Here is a 22944-nt window from a genome sequence, read left to right on the forward strand (position 1 = left end):
CACATACGGCTTGTCGCATAAGAGCGCTCCGTTCCATCTAACCAAAGAAAAATGATGCCCGACCAAAACCATATTTGAAATTATCGATATTTTTATAAAATAATTTATAAATAATATTAATTTATAAAAATACTTTTATTTTCAAAGAAAAATAATTTTAGAAAAAATTGTGCGTATCATTACTCTAACAAAATATATAATCCCAAAATATGAAAGTTTTTTTCCCGAAGTTATATTTATATTTTATCACATGATCTCTTATAATATCTATAAAACCACCTGTTGTAGTGGCGTGGCATTGCGTGATAGGGCATCGACCTATCATTTTTCTTTCAATCAACCTACCAAATATTCATGCTACAATGGCTAAATAAAATTGATAGAATAACATGTGTTGGTGGCTTACGAGTTAGTTCATTACCTAAAGCATGAGAGAGAGAGGGGAAGAAGGGGTATATGTCCTTGAAGTTAGACATAAGTAAAATCTGCAACAAATTAGAATGAGATTTTTTGGAGAGAATGCTGCAGAAGACGGGCTTTGCAAGTAGATTGGTCCAACTTATCATGAAGTTTGTTAAATCAGTATCTTTTTCAATGTTGATTAATGGTATGCCTACTGATTCTATAATTCCTAGTGGAGGTTTAAGGTAAGGGATCCACTATCTCTTTACATATTTCTATTATGTAATGAGGGCCTCATAGATCTTTTGAAAGTAGTTGAATCAAGTGGCTCTATGATGGGAGTACGAATTTGTAGGGGAGCTTCAAGATTGAATCATCTACTATTCCCAGATGATAGTGTCATTTTCTATAAGCCAGATGAGCATACCAGCAACAATATCCAGATCTTGCTAAAGAAGTATGAATTAGCCTCAAACCAGAAAATTAATAAGGAGAAAACTACTATGATTTTTAGTAGAAATGTTACAGAGGAAGTCAAAAGTGATATTATGGCTATGTGGAGTGTTAGTAGTATTCAGCAGTATGAAAAACACCTTGGGTTAACACCTGTTGTTGGCAGATAAAAAACACAAGCTTTTACTGAGATTAAACAAAAAGTTTGGAGAAAGTTGCGGTACTAGAAGGAAAAGCTATTGTCTCAATGAGGTATATAAGTTCTTATTAAGGCAGTGACATTAGCTATTCTAACTTATGCAATTAGCTGTTTCAACATTCCTATTAGCTTATGTACTAAGTTGAAAAATATGATGCGTCACTTTTGGTGGGGTCACAAAGCAAATGAGAGAAAAATTCACTAAATTAGTTGGGAGTATATGTGTGAATCAAAGTTCACAGGTGGTTTGGGTTTCCGAGATTTGGGAACTTTTAACACTGCTCTTTTGGCAAAACAATGCTGGAGAATGTTACAACAAGAAGATACTTTGTTACATCAAATATTTTGAATCAAAATTAGGCACTAATCCATCATATGCATGGAGAGGAACTCGGGAAGCAAAGCATTTATTATTTCAAGGCTGTCAATGACGAATTGGGAATGGATCCTCACTAAAAATATAGGAAGATGTATGGATTCCTGGGCACCAGGCTCTATATAAGGAGATGAGAATGACTGTAGAGAACAATAGCGAAGAAAGGGTGGCATCTCTTATTGACAGAAATTCGATGTGGTAGAATGTAAATAAAGTTAGAGTTCTATTCAATCAAAGGGTGGCTGCTGATAATTTGAAAATAGTTATCTATCATGGAGAGCATGCAGATGCATGGATATGGAAACATGAAAAGAATGACACCTTTAGCATTAAAAGTGCTTATAGATTCTTCGAAGTAATTTCCACACGAGATAAATGTGAGAGCTCAAATGCTCATGATCATAATCAGTTATGGAAAGAGATTTGGAGGATGAAGATTCCTAACAAAATCAGAATATTTGTAAAATCAGAATATTTTATGGAGAGCTTGTAGGGAAGGGCTTCTTGCAAAAGCAAATCTGAGGAAAAAGATCTAAAACATGTTTTAATTTATTGTACTGCTATTAGAGAAGTTTGGTATAACCATATTTCATCTATGAAGGATTTGGAAGATGATATATCTATCAAGAATATAGCTCTGCTCTTACTGATTAAAGAAGACATAAATCATAAATGATCTCACTACTTTCGTCTTATTAGCTTGGGCTTTATGATATAGAAGAAATAAGATGGTAGATGAGCATCTTTATTTGGAACCCACACAGTTTATTGACTATGCTCTTTTTTTACAGAAAGTTCACGAGGATTCGATATTATTCCTAACTTTAAAAGCAGAAAAAATATGTTGTTGGATACCCCCATATGCTGGTTATTTTAAACTCAATGTGGATGATGCAATGTTTTTTTTATCTCCATAAGGCTAGAGTGGGAACTATTCTAAGAGATAATAATGGTAAAGTAGTGATGGCTGCTAGTAAAATCGAGAATGAAGTGTTCAACCTTGACACCATTGGGCTACTTGTAATGTTCAGAGGTTTGCAGCTTTGAGCCCATTTGGAATTTTCAAAATTAATTCTTGAAAGTGATAGCATGTTGATGGTGAGGGCGAGGTGGGTGTTTTTTTCTTCAAGTCTTAAAAATCTGTTGACAGAAGTGAAGAATATGTTACATCTCTTTACTGAGTTTAAGGTTCAACATGTACAAAGAATAGGAAATGAGGTTGCACATCAACTTGCATGCTATGCTTGAAAGGTTGAAGATATTGAGATGTGGTGGGAATAGGGGTGATAAACGGTCCGGTCGAACCGAACAGACCGACCGTTTCGGTCCGGACCAGACCAGACCGAGACTTGGTTCGGTCGGTCTCGGTCCACATTTTAGAGGTCCGAAAAGTTTCGGTCCGGTCCATGGTCCAGGGTTTTTTCAGACCGAACCGGACCGAATGAAAAATAAAAAATATATATTTTTTATATTTTTTTATATAATAATTGTACAATTAACAATATAAAATTTTAAATATGTTATTAATACTTGTTAATATTCTATAAATTAACAATATTTTATATATATCTTCATCTAACCTATCACTATTAACAATATAAAATTTTAAATATGTTATTAACACTTGTAAATATTCTATGAATTAACTAATATATAATATCAATTAGTGAATTATATAGTAATTATATAAATTAATAGTATAATTTTTATCTAATTTATTATCATTGACCATATAAAATATTTTTTTATTGAGTTTGTTACTTAATCCACATTAGTAAGTCACTTAAAATAATTTAGTATTTTAAATAATTTTTTTTATTAATTATTTAAAAAAAAATTAAGTCGGACCGACTGGACTGAATCGGACCGATCCGGACCATTTGCACCCTTAGGTGGGAAGTTGTTCCAATGTGTGTTGCACAGGCTATTTGGCTTGACAAAATTTTCACTACAAGAAAAACGAGCATTTGTGACGATAATGACTATTTACGACGAAAACAAACTCATTTGAACAGAAAATAGTCATTATCATATGAAATAGCTGGCCACAAATAAGTAATTTTCTTGTAGTAAATTATATGTGATATGTTATGATGGTAATGATTATTTATGTTATATAAAAAAGAATTGATAGAATAAAATGACTGCATTTCAATGAAATATATATATATATATATATACACACACACACACACAAGTAAGGTTAGGAGACAAGTTTCAAATGCATAAGTTCACACAAGTCTTTTATAAAAAAGGTGAGTTTTTCAAAATTTTTTCAAATTGTTTACGATGATAATGACTATTTTCATTACAAGAAAAACGAGTATTTGTGACGATAATGACTATTTACGACGAAAACAAACTCATTTGAACAGAAAATAGTCATTATCATATGAAATAGCTGGCCACAAATAAGTAATTTTCTTGTAGTAAATTATATGTGATATGTTATGATGTTAATGATTATTTATGTTATATAAAAAAGAATTGATAGAATAAAATGACTGCATTTCAATGAAATATATATATATATATATATATATATATATATATATACACACACACACACAAGTAAGGTTAGGAGACAAGTTTCAAATGCATAAGTTCACACAAGTCTTTTATAAAAAAGGTGAGTTTTTCAAAATATTTTCAAATTTTTTTCATGGAATAATCTATATATATATACACATCACTATTGATGTATACAAGTATCGCACAAGTATGAGAGCCATGCATGTACAAGTCTCCCACTGATATTTTATAAAAGTGGATTATTCCATGAAAACAATTTGATTTCTCTTTTATAAATTTGATGGCTCTCATTTTGCAACGGTAGTTTCTTAGGTGGCTCTAGGTGATGGTAATTGCATATTAGAGCATCTACATCTGGATGATTAAAATTTTTTCTAAATTTTAGTCAAAAATCATTTTTCTATATTTTAACTTATTTCCAAAACCTACTACATCTCACTTTCTTTTCTTTCTTTATTTTATTAAAATAATATTTCTCTACTCTTCATTTATTATTTTTTCTCTCACTTTGATTTACAATCTTAACTTTTTACTGATAAAATATTAACATAAGAGCAGTAGCATCCGGATCTGTATAAGCCTCAAGTTGCTAAAATACAATGAATAATAACTTTTGTAAAAAATCGTCCCACATCCAGCTGTCTAAAATAAGAAAGAGTTATGCTATATACAGTCATTTTTATATACTATTTGAGCACTCTACTGATGTGATTGGTTAAAATAGTTATTTTATATTAAAAAAAGTGATGTAGTCAATCATATTATTAGAATGCACAAATAATATATAAAAGTGACTGCACATAAATTTTTTGAATAAGAAATAAGTTTAAGCTTTCAACAATTGTTCCCTAAATTTGTTCAACAACTGTAGCTTTCCCAAACTTATTTATGTTAATATTTTATTAGTGAGTAATTGATTGGAAAGAAAAGTAAAAGAAAAAATAATATTAAAATATTATTTTAATAGAATAGATAAAAAATAGGAAGTGAGGTGTAGGAAGTTTTGAAAAGATGAATAGTTAAAATAGAAAAAGATAACTTTTAAATAAAATGTGAATGCTTTGTTTGAAGAGCTACAGTTGCTAAACAAATTTAAGCTTATTTTCTATTTTAAGTTTTTTGGTTTTTCAAATGTTACTGTGTTCTTTTTAAGTTTTTATTGCTTTTTATTTTTCTAATATTAAGTTTTTTTATTTTTACTTTATAATTTCAAAGAATTTTATTTTAATGGAAAGGGGCAAATGACCATTTAGAGAGGTTTGTATTCGCAATCCATCTCAACTCATCTCAACTTATCTCAACTCATCTCATTACTATTTATTACTATTTATTAATTTTAACTCACAAATCTCACTACTATTCATAACTTATCTCACTACTATTCACAATCTATCTCAACTTATCTCAACTCATTTTCGAATCCAAACGACAAAGTATGGACAAAATTCTTTAGGCATGGTTGTTATTTTTATTTATATTTATTATCTCATAAATCAATTTAAAAAAAGATAACGCGCGTGCAAGTGTCTTTACAACATGCATGAGCACTTTTATTTCATGAATTTCTTATGTCGATTAACGCATGAAAGACAATGATTTCTTCAATCACTACTACATCGAATGCAGAAGAAGCACCCAGAATTTTGTCACAGAGATAGACATAAATAATTAACGAAAAACATTACAAACATTTTAGACCGTTCCTCAAGCACACACTACAAGAAATCAGTCATTTTTCAGTAATTTTAAGATCGCCACAAATCGCTCCAAATCGTTTCCACTTGCCACACTTTCATCTGCCTTATTTCTTGTAGTGATATGAACGAATAGACATTAGATTAGAGCTCCAAATCGCTCTCCACTTGCCACACTGTCATATAATATCTTGTTCTTGTCGTATTTGTACTCAAAACCCATTTTTATTAGTCTTGTAAAATCACAACCGACCCCATTATTAGTTGTTCCTTCCATGAATCTGAAATAAAATATCAGTTAGCTGAAGGGAACAGATTGGCAATAAAATAAAAAAGGAAAAGAAAGATTGGCAATAAAATCTTGAATGAAGACTCTTACTCTTTTGCTATCTGGTTTTCCGCAAACTTTTCTTGAAAGTAAATTGCAATTTCTCTGATGGTTGGATTGGCAGCAGCACAGAGGAATCTACCTTTCATCAATGGTTTTTCCATGCAGAAGATATGAGCTCGACAAACATCTTCAATGTGTACAAGAGCAATTGAACCCAAAAGTTCTTGCAGAAACTTCAATGCTTTTGAAAAGAACAGTTTTTCAGTGAGTGGTGAAAGAATAGTTTCCACACTTCCAGGTAGCTGTGGAAGAAGAGCTTCTCCTCCCACTAGGGCACAAACAAGTGTTACAACTTGGAGCCTGCCATTATCGTATTCATTATACTTCAGCACCTCTTTCTCTGCTAATATCTTGGATTTTGTGTATGCCTACAACCCCAGATCAAAAGAAATCAGGCCATTACTGTTCCAAGATCTTCATAAAGCAAACAGTTGGACTATCTCTATTAACTATTACACCAGAAAAATCTAAAACATAAAACTTGATTGGGTTAAGTTTTTTAGACAAGTTCATATAGCATCACATCAGAAGTTTTAAGTTCAAATCTTGACTCTACATTATATTCAATTTAATTAAATATTTCATGTATTAAACCACCTATTAAGAGAATCTGACTCATACGAGAGAGAAGTATTAAGATATAAAATAAATAATAAAAACTACGTACCTCTTTTTATTAACTTAAACTTTTGAGATAAACGGTGTTTTTACAATTATAGACCTTCTAATATTACCCATATGGTAAGAGCAATAGATGAAGTATATACCAGTGTAAAATCATCGGCATAAGAGAATGACACATCAAGAGGTGTCCAACACGATTCATCCATGCATGATTTAAAAGAAACTCCGTCTTCTGTCAATGGTGACGAAGCCATGACAGAGGCAGTGTAGATGAGTCGCTTGACTGTTTGTGATCGAATACAGGAATCGGCGATGATCCGGACAGCAGCAACAGCAGCTTCGGCAGTATCCTTGTACTGTATTTCCCGCAACCCAGCTGTTAGTTAATTACCAAAATCCACTCAAACATTTGTGTGGGAAAACTAAGGATGTCTTTGGAAATGGACAGACCTGGGAGCTTTGAGCGTTGTGTAGCATCGGGGTGGCCACATGAAAAACATATTCGCAGCCTTTAATGGCTAATTCAAACTCAGGGGGATTGTAAATATCAGCTTCAAATAACACTAATCCGCTGCTTGCGTTGGGGAAGGACTTCAGTAGATCTACTTTGGAAGTGTCGCCTGTAGTTTTACGTTTAATGAGAAATACTTTTTGGTTCACATGGTACGTACAATTATAAAGCATTTTTTTGTAAAATAAATCTAATAATTTATGCTAATTTTTACAAGACCTAGCTAGCACTTCTTAAATCAAACGCCATGCGAGAGATCAGCTAAACATGCCCCCAAAATCAGAGAGAGAGAGAGAGAGAGACCCAAGTTCCTCAGCGTTGCATGTACTGTATGACCCTTCTCCAGAAGCGTTTTGACAAGCCAAGAACCAACATATCCAGAACCTCCCGTGACGCAGACTCTACTGTAACTGTTCTCCATCTGAAGTTAAACGGCACCTCCTGCGGCGCAGACTCTACTGGGTCGTTTCTTTTCTCTTTTCCCGAGAGATGGTTTCGGCGCTATGACTATGAGGGAGAATTCGATATGGGTAGCTATAGGTTAGTACTCTACCACACATTTACTACTTATAAGGGAAAAGGTTCTTCGCTGCTCTAGTTTGGTTATCTTGTTGACCGTTGTTAAAAAAAATAAAATTATTAAGAAAATAATTTTAAATATATTGACATATTTTTTATTTTTAAATATATTTAAATATATTAAAAAAAATACTGAACGGTATACCAGCAAACTGGTTTGAAAAAGGGACACGCGTGGCTGACCTGGTTTGGTCGAGTAGATCATGTTATATAATTATTTTAATTTTTTTAAATATTAAAATAAAAATAATATTTTATTTAAATTTTAAACTTTTATCACATCTTATCTATAGAATCAAACCAAACCTAACACTATACTATTTAGCTTGTGTTTAATTAGTTGGTGAGATCGTTTACCATGCATTTTATTAACGTTTATAAACAGTTTTTTATTATTATTATTATTATTTATAAATTATTTGATTATTATTCATTAACTATTTTATTAAGAGATGAATCATGGTCGCGTATACAGGCACGGCATGATGGGGATGGAGTAATTGTCGAGTAGCAGCTTCATCTCAGTCAAACAACCCCGACCTAGGTTGCGTTAATTTACAAGCAATATCATATCCAGCCAATGAATGTTGGCTAATAATATTTTGTGTATAAGAACAAAAACATCGAGATTCAAAATTATTTTGATATTCATTTTCTAAGAACTTAATTTGGACAGGTAGTGTCTTACATGAGTAATGTGCAATACAAAGCTACCTTAGTTTATAACTAACAATTAATAAAATACATGAGATCTCCGTTTGGAGTCTTCAAAGGATCCACCGATCGATCCTTGATGCCCACGTCCAGTCAACGGCCACCTTCTTTAAAATATCAATTACTCATATCATATTAGAATAATTAGTTGGAAAATACTACTCTACCGACTAATATCACCGATTTTTTTTTTGTATTGACTTTTTTTTTTTTTTTTTTTACTTAATAGTTAAGAAAATATTTTTTAATAAATTTATGAATTTTTTGTATTTTCTAAAAATGTTTAAAGTAAAATCTTTTTTCTGTTCGGAGAGGATTATTAGTGTAGCATCACCCTAATTAGTTCGCTCAAATGTACAAGGGCCAAGACTACCCGTGGCCGGCAGCTCCTTTGCTCCGTCAACGCAAAGCCAAAATAAGGCCAAAAAAACAATGCTGGGGGACCGATGAATTGGACCACAAGTCGACCGATACTCTTTTTTTTTTTTTTTTGGCACTTGGTCCTGCTATCCGTACCTTTTATCGTTACCGGCAGCAGATCCTAAATAAAATATATATTTTAACCTCGTCAATTATATCTATATAAATAGCGGTGCTATTTGAAGTGTTTTATGCCAAATCATATTTTGACTTGTAAAATTTAAAATTTAAAATTTTTCTTTTAAATCAAGTTATCCCACATAAATTATATACGGTGTAAAGGTCTTTAAATATAATTATTTTTGTATAAAATCTAGGTATTAATTTTATGTTTATGATGCTGTTACGAGAGAGCTGCTTGGATCATGTGAATCTATTTTTATCACGACCTTTGTTGTTGAGAAAACAATATTGATCATTAGTTGCCTAAGGAGGTTTGATAGTGAATTGAATTAAGTTAAAAGTTAAATAAAATATTATTAGAATATTTTTTTTAATATTTTTTTTTTAAATTTGAAAAAGTTAAATTATTAATTATATTTTATTTAAAAATTAAAAAAATTATAATAATTAGATAAAATAAATTGAGTTGAGCTCGTCATCTAGACAAGGCCTTAGTTGTTGTTGTTGTTGATCCCAAAAATATAAGCCGCTGAACGAAATTAATTAGCCTTTTCTTGGAAAATAAAAAAGTAATGAAAAAGCTTATTCTTAGGCTGCGTTTAGTTATAATACTCAATTGAGCTCAGTCTAAATTTGAGCTAAGTCTAACATATAAACACTTAACTCTCAAATTACTAAAATCATCTCAACTCAAAACCTCCTTACATGTAAGATCCACAACATTTTTCAACTTAACACATTTTTATATGTGAGACTTGTAACTTTTTAAAACTGGAGTTGTCTAGTTTTTGTCAGAAGGTATAGATCTATGTAATTAGTCTTTAAATTTATCTATATGTGGAAATATATTTAATTATATTACTTAATTTATCTAAAACTGATCAATGTTGTTAATACCTAAAATTTACACAACAGGTCATAAAGGAGGAATGAATTATTCCTAACTCATGATAATGATTTAGGCGTCGATACGGTACTCTTCACGTTCATCCATAAAATAAGCAGTAAACACGTAAATAAAACTAAATAGAGAGATACAAAGATTTATGTAATTCGGCATAAAAGCCTACGTCTACAAGTTGTTTGGAGACAAAATCTACTATGATTGGTAATTTTACAATCTTATAACCTCATATATCACTCAATACAATGAAGAAAATTAAGATTTCAAGAGGTTGAAGACGATGCCCCTTAAAGGAAGATCCTGTGGAGTGACTGTGTGTGGAGGAGTATATGCGTAGAGAAGTTGTGGAGAGTCTTGATCATTTGTAGAGATCTCCTCCTTTTATAAATATATTTTTTTTCTTAGAGTAATTGAGTCTAACTTGTCTTGTAAATCTTTTCTTTTTAGGAGTTTGAGTCAACTTTTTTTAATTTATCTATTTCTTACCTTATTTTTTCTCTCTTATCTTATTTTTTGACTTCATCAATTTTTTTATTATTAGTGATAGATTTTCAATAGATTGAACCTAGTCAATTTTATCTCTAACACATGTCTTTATAGATAAATATTTAACATATACGTAGGAAGAAAATGATCTTTAATTAAAGGGTACCCGTTTAGTTAATAACCTTTAATTAATTGTTGTTGGATATCATACACAAAGTCAAACTCGAACACCACCCTATCCCCTTGCTTGAATAATTCATACGGCGGCCCGAATGGCCCCCTACTGTCGTTGTCGATCGTACATAGGAAACTACAAAATGAAAATATTTATACATAACATTTTATGCAATACATTACATAATAATATATTAAATAAAGAGTAATTTTATAAAACTCTTTATAAAAATATTATTATTTTATAAAAATACCCTCATCTTACAATATTATTATTAAATATTGTGAAAATATATTTATGTGTATTAATACTCAAGTTTCACTAATAAAAAATAGTTTTGTTAATACTCTTTTAAGGTGCAATTTATTTTTTTACAAAGATTTAAGTAAGACTTGCCTATTTAGAACTTGTACAAATTATTTATTTATTTATTATCATCTAGAATAAACCTTTGAGAATATTGATCTTATTGCATTTGATAGAGATTGGGATAAATACATAATATATATATATATATATATATATATATATATATATATATATATATATATATACACATACACGCACATCTATGTATATAACGATTAACTTTTATAATCCAACAATTAAGAACAAGAAGAGAAGTCAAATTTTTTAGTGTGGGGTCCAGCTGGATTGCACCGAGGGGAAGAGGACGAAATTCCACCTAATATATATAAAAGGAGGTTCGTCTCCCTCGATCGACTAAAGATGCAAGCAGGCATTCTCCTATGGAGGGGTTTGACCGTTTGAGAGACTGGAAGGAATGGTTTTGGCTCCTTCTATGGTAACTTCGTCCCAAGTCACGACATTGCCCATTGATTGTATCAATTTCTTAACAAACTATATATATATATATATATATATATATATATATATATATATATATATATATATTAATGATGATTTACTGATCTTCCATTGTCTTTCAGGGTAAAATATAAACAAAAAAATCACTGGGTCTTTCAAGATATCTAAACAAACAATATTTAGTTGTATTTATCTGTATATTTATAAATATATAAGGTCAATAAGTTCTAGAAAATCTCAATCCATATAACGTTGGAGTTAAAGATCAACCGAAAAATGGGCTCTGATGAGTTGGAGTTAAAGATCAATTCTAAACCATTTCGCTGTCACTCCAAATAGCTCTTGGTAGCATGAGAGCTCCAAGTAGCTCTTGATTGCATGTCGATCAGTTGAAGATTCTGTAGGTTAATCTGTAATTGATTCGTTTATTATGAATGTCATGAATTAGCAGTGAATTTGTGATCATGCTGAGAAAAATAAATAAAGAAGTTGTGATTAATAAATAAAGTCAACTATGATAAAGTACAACCAATATCCTCTGATTAAATTCACCGATAACCCAAGTGAAAGCTGTCCTGACGCGGAAATGAATCGCAGCACAGAATGCCTGGAAAGAGATGGTAGGAATCTATCATTTGTTTGTCTGCAGGTCTGGCAAGAGGAATCTTCATCCAATATTCTCTCATAGCCTGAAATGGCTAAACATATATTTCATGCATCAAAACTATGCTTGAATTTCTTAACCATTTACCACAATCTCCATTATCACATCATTCCAGGAGTCTATTGGCCCAGGTAAGCACCAGTGCAGACAGTCGTTCTGAACTGTTGCATTTTTGTCCCCTGCAAATGGATGGAACTCTCTGTATGGACCTGGATGCCCATCAGGCCGCAACAATGATAGCAAGGTCAGGTCAAGAAGTTTGAGGTTCACGCCATTTTGGGAAGCCTCCGCCGCTGCCTTCTCAAACTCCTCTAGTTCTACGTCGCGCAAAATCCTGTTCAAGTCCTTCAATGCAATCTCCCCTTCTTTGACTGGTGTTGTTTTGGGGCAAGTCCCCCCACTAAACCACTCGCCATTCTCGAAGTGATCTGGTGTGGAAGTCCTAAAAAATATGTGGCCCTTGTGATTGGACGTGGCAACAAAGTTGAAAACATACTGGAGGGCTTTGTGATAAGCGAAAACAAACCCCAACTGTGTCAAGTTCCTTTTAGGACAGTAATGGCAGCCCACAATGGTGTCGTTCTCATGATAGATTGCGGATTTGAGATACCATTCCCCACTTGAAAATATTATGTAATCAAAGTTCTGGTAAGATTCCGTCCACTTCTTGTCAAATTTGTCAAGATACAGCTCAACTTCAGATGTTGAAACACCATTGAAGTCTTCAAAAATAGCAGCTTCCACAAGGAAAGGGGACCAAATTACCGAGATAGTCAAGTTGTATGAGGGGAAGTGCCATCGTTTGGACCTATATTCTTCATCGTGGTAAACTTGAAGAGGTTGTTCCACCTGAAGAACGTAATAATTCAATTGAATAAGTCAGACAATCCTCTAGTGATGTCTTTTGAAAATGATATAATCGCTCACATCATTCTGCCTAACAAGAATCATCGACCATCATGAAGTCACTTGGTAGATCAATAAACATTCTTGGCACTTATCTATAAATCGGAGAATGAATGCCAATCTATTAATAAAGATGCAAACAGTAGTTCAAGATCATCAATGCTTGATAAACTGGCAAAACTAAAGTAAAAATTAGCAATTATCAAATTCAAAGTTTTTTTTTTTTTTTTTTTGATAAATTCAGGAAAGACTTATCAGAACAGCACCATCCAAACACTCACAATTTATATTTTTGATAGGTACTCGCAATTTATTAAGCTTATGAAAAATTCTCGTTGAGTCTTAATTATATAAAAAGAACATGAAATTTTAGTGGGAATGACCCCTTGAGTTATGGAAAGCAGCTACACCAAGCGGAAGTAATATCTGTCAAGTACGGACCAAAGTCACCAGTAAGTGGGCCTTCATGAATGAAATCATGAGCTACTGTACAAAACTACCAATCGAAGAAAATGCAAATCCATATAGATCCTGTCTATCAACAAATAGCAATGCGAAGTAACAGAGATAAAAATGTTGTTGTGGATAAAAGTAACAGTAAGTTCAAATCTATTTTACGCAGCTATCATAACCTTACACTACAAACATATAGAAGATGAATCAGTTTATAGGAATTAAATTCCATATATAATAGGCACAAGCACCCACAAAAGGAAATGGTGGAAGACAACTTTTCGTACTCCTCACATTCCCCTTAATTAGAGAAGGGAACTTTGCTGATAACCATCCCCATATTAGTACCCCTATTTTCTTTTGATAAATAATGCTAATTTCATTAAAAAGCTTATAAAGCGCATTCCAAGTACACGAGGTGTACAAGAAAATCCTCTAGCTAGAAGTAAAGAAGAAACAAGGAAATCAGGGAGAGTTAGCCCATTAAATTTTGTGGAAGCTGTCCAAAGGAGCAGAGTTCTGAAAAAGTAAGTCTTGAACTCTTCCAATGCTTGTTTATGATCCCAAAAATTTCTATTATTTATTTCCCTTCCAATATATCATATCAGGCATGTAGGAACCATTTTGCAAAGTACCTGAATTCTAAAATCTATATCAATATCAGTGCAAAAATATCTAGTCTGCATGCATGTGGGGGTGAGAAAAGGGTGTGCGTTTGCATCTAGATGTTTTCAACACCTCACACGATGGTTCCATACCTTCATTGCTCTAATAAACTAGATAGCGGGAACAAGAATTGCTAAATACAAACTAGTAGTGTAGTAGACATTACAGAGACAGTCATAGTGCAGAAGCCAAATTGTTAAAGTGCCTTGGGGAACGGAAGCAGCATACACCATCTAATGATTATAATTTATATTACAGATATTTCATGGGGATCTCATTTATGTAAACTAAAAAATTTTAAACAAATCAAAGTAAAGAAGTTTGCTATAAAAAAAATAATAATAAATGATAATAGGTGTCAGGAAAAAAACAGATCCACCACACAAGCCGCATATGTAATAAGAAAAGAAGTACATGGCAAGGACAGGACCCATTAAGCTTCTTGTTCAACAATTCAAATCCAACACTCAAATATACTATAAAAAAAATAATAACCAGTACCGTTGAGAGCATACAGAGCAATGACTGCACATGGTTGCGAGATATTGAATCACCAATTAGTGCCCATGTTTTGTGCCTCATCTTCTCAAGGAATCTCTCTGGATCAAAAGGCGGTATCTCGCAATCTCTTGGATTCCATCTCCAGTATAGGTACCCTGTATCAGGCCGCCCATTATTCATACAATTCTGATGACTTTCAATTAATGAGCAGCTCTGATTAGTGTAAAGTGGACCCGATGGGTTTGGTATCCAATCCCCGGTAAAAAGATCACACTTTTCTTCAACATTTTCTGCAACCAAACTTTACTTCCATTAAATACGAAATGCACAATATAACTATAAGAGAATCAAGAAAATTTGATTGGGGAATCGAAAATATAAAAATAATCAATTTTGATTGGAGTAGTTTGTGCAATTCGAGTGGCATTCTGCCGAGTGCAACTCCCCAAGTCGACCGTAATTAGTATGATGATTTATACAAGTTAATTTCTGCAATTCCTTAGTTGTGAGATTCAATTTCATCATCAGCATTACATTGCAAAACACAATCAATCATTGCATTGCTAGATTCCTCTAGATTTAGGCATTACTGGATCCACCGGAATTCAATCGAATCTAGACTCGAAGAAAAGAGAGAAATCAACTTCATTATTCAAGAACAAATAATGACAGAACCCAGAAAAAATTTCAAACCTCAAAATTATTAATTGATGGTGCATAGATCTTAAACGACCTAAAAGCCACACTTCTCAAGAATGGAAACTTCCCTTTTATTTTACCCTCTGGTGCATCGCAAAAGTATAATATGGAAAAAAAAAATTAACCAACAAAGATTAGCCAAATTCGATTACCTTCGCGAGGAGCCTGATCTTCATTTTCCTGAACTTGCACAGAAAGGGGTGGCTCAGCAAGCTCAGTTTTCTCGGCAAGGGGGATTTCTTCTAACACAGGCGGAAGTCTTGTGGAACGAAAGAATACGAGACGAAATGCGAGACCCATAAACAGAATGGCCACCACCAACTGCAGGAGCATATGGCCCTGCTTGTTTCGAAGCCACTGCATACAATTCAGCTTCATTTTCTAACCCAAACTGGACTTATTTGCTATGAGTTCTCCCTCGGACAGTAAAAGCGAAAGTTTTGGAATTGAGATGACGTTCGTTTCTGTGCCTAAATCATCGGCTTTTCAGCCAAACTCCAATATCTAGATTCGTGTGAGAGCATTTATCAAAAAAAAAAAAAAAAAATAGATTAGTGTGAGAGCAGATCGAAGTGACCGACATTGCAGTCCGTTATTAATTCGGAACTGAAACAGAACGGTTTCAGTCGAAAAGTGTAAAAAAATAAAAACATGGGAAAAATTAGTTTTTCTGTTGTGTATATATACACAACTGAGCTGGTGGCTAATACAACAAGTGGACGATAATTGTTGCGTCGAATGTAACAAAGGAAAAGCGATAACTGTATATAATCTAAAATTGTTCTCGACCTATCTTATTTCATCGTTATAATTTTTATAAATTTAAAACGACTCTCATGTATCACATATTGAATTTGAGATTTAAATAATGCGTTTGAAGTATGTAAGTCTTGTAATTTATTTTACATTTTTTTATTGTAAATTCTACTTTTTATTTTTTTTATAAAAGAATTACGCAAAATTTATATATTTTAGACCTGGTTTGTATTCGCAAGTCATCTCAATTCATCTCATTATTATTCATTATTATTCATCAATTTTAAATTACAAATTTTATTACTATTCATAACTCATCTCATTACTATTCATAACCCATCTCAACTCATTTCAACTCATTTTTAAATCTAAACGATACCTTAAAGTTTATACAAATAATTACTCTTGAAATCTGAACAAATTCAAAGGATTATTGTGGTCATTTTTATTTTTCCTCTTAAAATAAATCCAGTACAAGACACCATTTTAAATTTTAATGATACCAAATCATATCGTCCTCTATGAAAACACAGCTTAATCAAAAGATATCTAAGGTATAGTTTGTTTTTATATTTCTTTTCAACTTATATTATCTAATTATTATAATTTTTTTAAATTTTTATATAAAATAAAATAAATAATTCATTTTTTCAAATCTAAAAATAAAAATAATATTAAAAAATATATATTTTAATAATATTTTATTTAATTTTTAATTTTAATCTCATCTCATCTATCTACGTAAACAATCGAGGCCTAAAATTATGTTCACCCATGTACAAGATTCGTAAAATTTCTTACCCAAGTCTAGGGTCCAAATTTTATTTTAATGAAATAAATTGTGGACGCGCAGGGAAAAAGCGCAAGTAATTTTAACTTTTTCTATGGTAGGATGATGGCTACTTGATAGAGGAATTAATGTAGTAAAATAATCCACTGTCATATCTTTTCTCCTCTCTGTTTTTTTCCCTTTTTTTAGTACACTCCGGATTTCTCCCCATTTCTGCATGGCAGTGTGGCATGTAGTTTTCACAGAAAAATAAAGAAAAACCATGAGATTAAAAAAATAAAAAAGAGTCACCTTTACTTATACCCTTGTTATTTATGCTACAAAAATTGAACAACATATCAACATTACAAGCCTAAATAATATGGTGATGTTGGAGTGCTAAGCTTATATGTGTCATCAACATTATGCCCCCAAGAAGAAGCTTAGAGGATCTAGTGTTGGTTCAAACATTACAGAGGATAAGCCACTTGCTGAATGCTTGACATGAAAAATCCTGTAACTTATGCTGAATGATTAACATGGATTTAGCTGTTCAGCTCGATGCACCTGACAATTTGCCCAGTGTATTTTGCTTTACCCACAAAGAGATCCATATGTATGAATAAGAACATATGTAATTTGATGATTTTCTTGTTTTTTTACAAATACATGTTACAACAGATTTTGATCTTGCATCAACCATTAGAACTGAATAACTTTGGCTGGGGAAAACTTAAGCACTCGCGACTAAAACCATCAAAACCAACAGAATCAGAAATCACCTGAACCTTCTGGGAACTTTCATGCCAAATCCATGTTTTGCCTTCTCAACCCTGTTAAAACAAGACCAACGGTCAATGAAAAGCAATTTCACATTTAAAAAGGAAAAAAAAAAAAAATGCAGATTAGAGAAATTTGTGGTTTTGAAGGAATATTTATCCAACAAATTACGCTTTGGAATTGATAGCTTTTATGCAATTTACATGGAGTGAGAAGAGAAGCATTAAGTGAATTGGCAAACTGGAAATTAAATTGAAAAATGCTACTTCTAAAAAATAAAGTGATATCTGCGTTTGAGCCTTCCACATGGTGGGATATCAGAACATTTTAGCCGGTAGCATTCGCACTTTAGAAAGAAGAAATGACTTGCAAGCAAGAAAATAATCAAGTTTTTGCATACACAAAAGAAAGAAAAGAACTGAAATTGCTGAAAGAAAATCAATGCAAAATGAAATCATCCATGGTGTTAATGAAGAAATATCACCTCTTATGATAATGGAATACAAAGCTCAAGAGATTTGATTCTTTTCTTTATCCTGACAACTAGTTTTAGAATTTTATTACGATTTCAAGCATGTTCCAGGGAATTGTAGACGAGCATCAGGACTTACGTTGGAGCAAGTTTGCCCAGGCCATCTAATTCCTTGCCAGAGTCCTCATCTACAACTCTCCCAGAAATCTCAACAAGATAAAATTTATCTCCTGTAGGTGGTAGTCCTCTGCTGACAAGCAGGTCTAGATCTTTCTGATTAAGCTCTCTCCCATTCACATGGACACCTGTGTTTCCACCAGCACAATTTGTTGGCATGGGATAGTTGAATTCTTCAATCAATGGCTGTAAAACAACAGAAATATATATATTTTTTATTTGTAACATTAAATTCCAACACCAAACAAGTGAATTTATAAACCACAAAGCATTAAATCTTACAGGAATTATGCCAAGGCAAGTATGGCCCATCACACCCCAGAATCCAGCTTGGGGATCATACCTGATGAAAGCAGATGAAAGAACCAGAAAGGAAAAAGTTGTTATTGTTTCGGCTAAACTAAAATCAGTCAATGTATTTACTAAACATAAAATATGACATGAATAAGTGCACATGATCATAATTCTTCCTGATCATCAAGATCTAAAAGCTTTGGATAATTATACTAGTTAAATTCCTAAGTTCAGCAACCATGACAGGAACACCAATGCTTGTAGGCACCATGATCTTAGCTATTAATTACAAAATATAAGAGCAGTTCAAGCCAATACTTAAGAGGAATAGGTTAACCGCCGTCTCTAAGATAGTCATTGCATAATGCACACCATAAAGTGCTAGGGATTTTGGGCCAAGCTATCTCTTGTCTCGCACAAACAAGAGAGAATACAAGTCTATTCACGATGAATGCTTGTCTGGACACCATCCCTGATATCTGCCTGTGAAAGACCGGTAATATATATAGCCTAAATTCGTAAATACACTATCAACTATGTAAGAAATCTGATGTTTTTTTTTTCAACTTTGTACCATATAGAATTACTTGGTCATCAGGTTAGAGTTCATTATTGAAAATTAACTATGCATATATTTGTAATATTAATTCCTAAATTTGAAACAGGCTAATAGCCAACAATCTTGGACTTTGTCATCTTTTATATTGCACCATTCACAATGTTGTTTTCCGTCAAAGATATGCATGTTGTATAAGAGATAAAAACAGCAACAGATTGTGATTGGAACATAGACCTACCAATAATCTCCAGACTGGATTGGCCCAGCCAGCTTTTCAGCCTTCTTAACCAGACAGTCTGGTATAGGATGCCCATTAACTGAAACATTAAGTTTTTCATTTTCCAGGCTTTGAGTAGGCGCTGAGAATTCTCTAAAGCTCTTCTTGATAAAACCCACAAAGAATGAAGAACTTTTGTTGGTCTTTGGTAGATCTTTCTCCTTGCTTACCTCCACAGAGTCTTGAGATAGACATGTATTAAGATAATCATTGAATGAAACATCCAGCTCGGTTGCCACTGGCATATCTTCGATAGAATTTTGACAAGAAGTGATCCTAGCAAGGGCCTCCTTGTCTAGGTCCACACGTTTACTATTGTTTCCCTGCCCATATTTGCTCACTGAATGTTTTGGAGACAAGTCATCTTTTAAGGGCTGCTCAGTGGTGTGAGAAACATTTCCCTGCAAAATCAACGTAGCTGGGCACCCCTCAGGAGAAGAAGAAATAGACAATGTCTTGGGACCCTGTCTGTTATCTGTCAAATCTAAGTTATGACCAGAATTATGAAAATCCACCAAGCAGGAGTGGATGTTGCCAGCATCCAAACAACCATCAGAACTTGGATCGCTTTCTATTAATACTTCAGAACCGTCTTCAGCCTCAGCAGATATTTGCTTGGTTTCTTCAGGAACAAATATAATTAGTTTCTTATTCACAATTTCAAACACTATTATAGTTGAACAGCCACCACACCGCAGTTTCTGTCGATTCTTCTCTGTTGTTTTGAGTTTTCTAGGCAGTTTCAGCAACTCAAAGCAATTATAACAAGTTATGAATGGGGCACCATCTGCTACAGGATGGCAACACAACCTATTCCCCTGGGCTGCCACCTCTAGTCTCCGACGAATATGACCAAGACCATCAGTGTCTGAATCAAGTTCACCGGTACATACTTTATGCATCAGTGGATCCCTAGAGGTCAACTGAGCAGGACTAGCAAATCGAGAATTGTAACTTTGTGGCCCAAGTTCGTCACGATGGTAGAAATTTGAATTGATAGAATCCTGCTGAATCCTTCTATTACCAAACACAGTGGCTGGAATTCGTGGAGGAACTTGCCAACTCTGTTCAAGACAGCGTGAACAAGAGCATGCAGGCTGGTGATAAAAGGTTTTGGGCTGATATGAAGTGAATGGATCTTGATTGAATTCCATGTACTCGCGTCGGAAGTATTCATGAGGTTCTCGTTGTGCGTATTGACTGAGTGGTTGATGGAGAGGCTTCCTTGTCATTTGAGGCTGATAAGATTCATCATATACAGGAAACTCATTCATGACATGCCTTGGAGGAGGATGGGAATTCATTGGTCCCATGTTATGAAGATTCATATAAGGCTCATTTCCATGTGTATGATTGAAATAAGGGGGCCTTAGAAGATGCCTATCTGGGGCCTTATATACATCCCAGCCAACATTAGGATCAGGCAGAGTCCTATCAACAGGGACCAACGGTTTATTGTCCACAGAACGAGATCTGCAAACTTGATCTTTCAACTTATCCAACTTCCTGAGCAGTTCAGCTCGATTACATTCTAGTTGTTCAACTTCGTTACGCCCATCAAAATCACTATCATGCTTGATCTGCTCGCCATAGCCATAAAATGAGTCTGGCTGATAGTTTGAGGGTCCCTCGTAGGGATAAGCAAAAGTTGGATATTCCCTCTGAGAAGCAACTGCCCTAGGGTTTCTGTAAAAGCTCCCAAACCCATCCCTTTCCACACCCAATCGCTCTCTATTTGTTGAAGCCCTTAGCCAGGCCAAATTTTCTCCAGTACTCAAACCAACGAACTCGGACCTATTCATATTCGTATGATCATGACCGTCTCCACGAACCCAATAGTCTTCCCGGCCTCCGGGCAATCCCACATGTCTACCGTGGAACCTAGTTTCTCTCTCTCTACCATTTTGTCCAAGCCTCGAGTCCTTAACCTCTTCCCTAACATTTCCATCATTATCAGTCAGAACCTCTTTATACTCGGCTTTTGATAAATAATTACCAATCGAATTGACCCTTGTTTCTCCGAAGATTCTCTCTTCCTTCATATTCACTTCAAGCCCATCATTCTCCCTCTCAGTCCCAGAAGCACTGCCTAAACTACCACCACCATTCTCAGACAAACCCTCCAATTTCTCAGAACCCCCTCTACCCAACATATTATCAGATATCTCCAAGAACCCATCACTACCAGGTGCTTTCTTCTTCGCTGTATAACCAAAATAAAAATTCAACCTCCCAAACCATTAAAACAGTATTATAAATTTCTGTTCGAAATCGTAAAAAGAAAATGAGCGCCATAAAGAAGGAACCTTTGACATGGGAGAAGTAAAGAACAGAATAAAACTCGGACGGAGAAAGGAGAAAGAGCGGAAGAGCAAGCGTACCTCGGAGAACAGCACCACAAGCACCACAACTGTAAACAGAATAGTCAGGGAGCTCGGGTAGGACATTTTCACACTTAGGGCAACGAAGTAACCGAAGTTTGGACCTCTCGGCCATTAGCAAGCATCAAAATCCAGACCCAGAACCAGAACGCCAACTAAAATCATCAAAACGCTCAAAACAAGCCCAACCCGCCTCGAAACCCACAAACCTCTTACATCAAAAACCTCAAAAACTTACAAAACAACAACAATATATACCGAAGACAAGTAGAATGCGAGGCAGAAATGAAGTACATTCCCCATATGAGGATATCACGTATCTCTAGTATGAGAATAACTACTAATTACTTTTCCAAGTCCCACAATATAAAATAAAAATAAAAAAATTCAACGACCCCAACTTTTATACGTGTAGTATGACTTGTTTAATGACATGGTTAGTAAAAAAACATCACCACTTGGTACTTCAACGTTGTCGTAATTTCTGAAGAAATAGAAATCGGAACAAATCGGGAAAAGAAAGCCTTTTAAACCCTTGATTATTGGTAAAGAAAATGAAGGTTGACCGATTATAATATCATGACAAGTGTTTTGATTACGATAGTATAAAAATAAATTTATAAATTAATATGATCTGATATAATATATTAAATTTATTTTATAATAAAAATAATTTTATAATTTAAAATACCATGGTATCAATTTATAATATTTCTCTAATATCATTTGTTATTAGCCTCTAATTTATTATAAATAAACTTCTTTACGATATTCTGACAATGTCAACATTAATCTTGCTTCAGATCTCAATAAACAAGAAGGTAGTAGTTGCTTCACAGCATAATTTTTATGAGAGTTGAAAAGGAAATGCTTAATTAAGACCTCTTTGTTTGTAAATTTCATCTTATTTTATCTCATTTAATTATTATAATTTTTTAAAATTTTTATATAAATTAAAATAAATAATTTAATTTTTTTAAATTTTAAAATAAAAATAATATTAAAAAAAATATTTTAATAATATTTTATTTAATTTTTAATTTTAATCTTATATCATCTCATCCAAAAAAAAACAAACAAATCTATTCTCAGGCTCCTTATAATTCAATGACTAACCAGCAAATGTAACGCAGCTTTCGTAGGCTTTATACATCTTTAACACTGGCATTTTTAAGGTAA

General features: G+C 33.3%; 3 protein-coding genes across 4 annotated transcripts; all 3 read right to left on the minus strand.

Moving 5' to 3' along the window:
* Nucleotides 1-152: 152 nt before the first annotated feature.
* Nucleotides 153-7704, minus strand: LOC121237236 (putative anthocyanidin reductase). 2 transcript variants are annotated; one of them, XM_041133870.1, is made up of 6 exons: nucleotides 7486-7704; nucleotides 7122-7291; nucleotides 6815-7027; nucleotides 6036-6415; nucleotides 5778-5937; nucleotides 153-190 (listed from the first exon to the last, which is right to left on the minus strand). In XM_041133870.1, exons 1-5 carry the CDS (start codon nucleotides 7601-7603, stop codon nucleotides 5796-5798), a joined length of 1023 nt encoding a protein of 340 aa, XP_040989804.1. In that variant the 5' UTR covers nucleotides 7604-7704; the 3' UTR covers nucleotides 153-190; nucleotides 5778-5795. The 2 variants fall into 2 exon arrangements, with proteins under 2 accessions (XP_040989804.1, XP_040989806.1); XM_041133872.1 differs by lacking the exon at nucleotides 7486-7704 and adding an exon at nucleotides 7413-7446.
* A 4184-nt stretch (nucleotides 7705-11888) lies between these two features.
* Nucleotides 11889-15811, minus strand: LOC121237235 (protein trichome birefringence-like 23). The gene is made up of 3 exons (XM_041133869.1): nucleotides 15453-15811; nucleotides 14602-14891; nucleotides 11889-12924 (listed from the first exon to the last, which is right to left on the minus strand). Exons 1-3 carry the CDS (start codon nucleotides 15676-15678, stop codon nucleotides 12151-12153), a joined length of 1290 nt encoding a protein of 429 aa, XP_040989803.1. The 5' UTR covers nucleotides 15679-15811; the 3' UTR covers nucleotides 11889-12150.
* A 1576-nt stretch (nucleotides 15812-17387) lies between these two features.
* On the minus strand, nucleotides 17388-22184 carry LOC121237234. Its single transcript, XM_041133868.1, has 5 exons — nucleotides 21766-22184; nucleotides 19346-21587; nucleotides 18537-18597; nucleotides 18217-18440; nucleotides 17388-17658 (listed from the first exon to the last, which is right to left on the minus strand). Exons 1-5 carry the CDS (start codon nucleotides 21878-21880, stop codon nucleotides 17604-17606), a joined length of 2697 nt encoding a protein of 898 aa, XP_040989802.1. The 5' UTR covers nucleotides 21881-22184; the 3' UTR covers nucleotides 17388-17603.
* Nucleotides 22185-22944: the final 760 nt, after the last annotated feature.

The sequence above is a fragment of the Juglans microcarpa x Juglans regia genome, chromosome 6S (assembly GCF_004785595.1).
Source record: "Juglans microcarpa x Juglans regia isolate MS1-56 chromosome 6S, Jm3101_v1.0, whole genome shotgun sequence".
In the NCBI taxonomy this organism is placed as follows: Eukaryota; Viridiplantae; Streptophyta; class Magnoliopsida; order Fagales; family Juglandaceae; genus Juglans; species Juglans microcarpa x Juglans regia.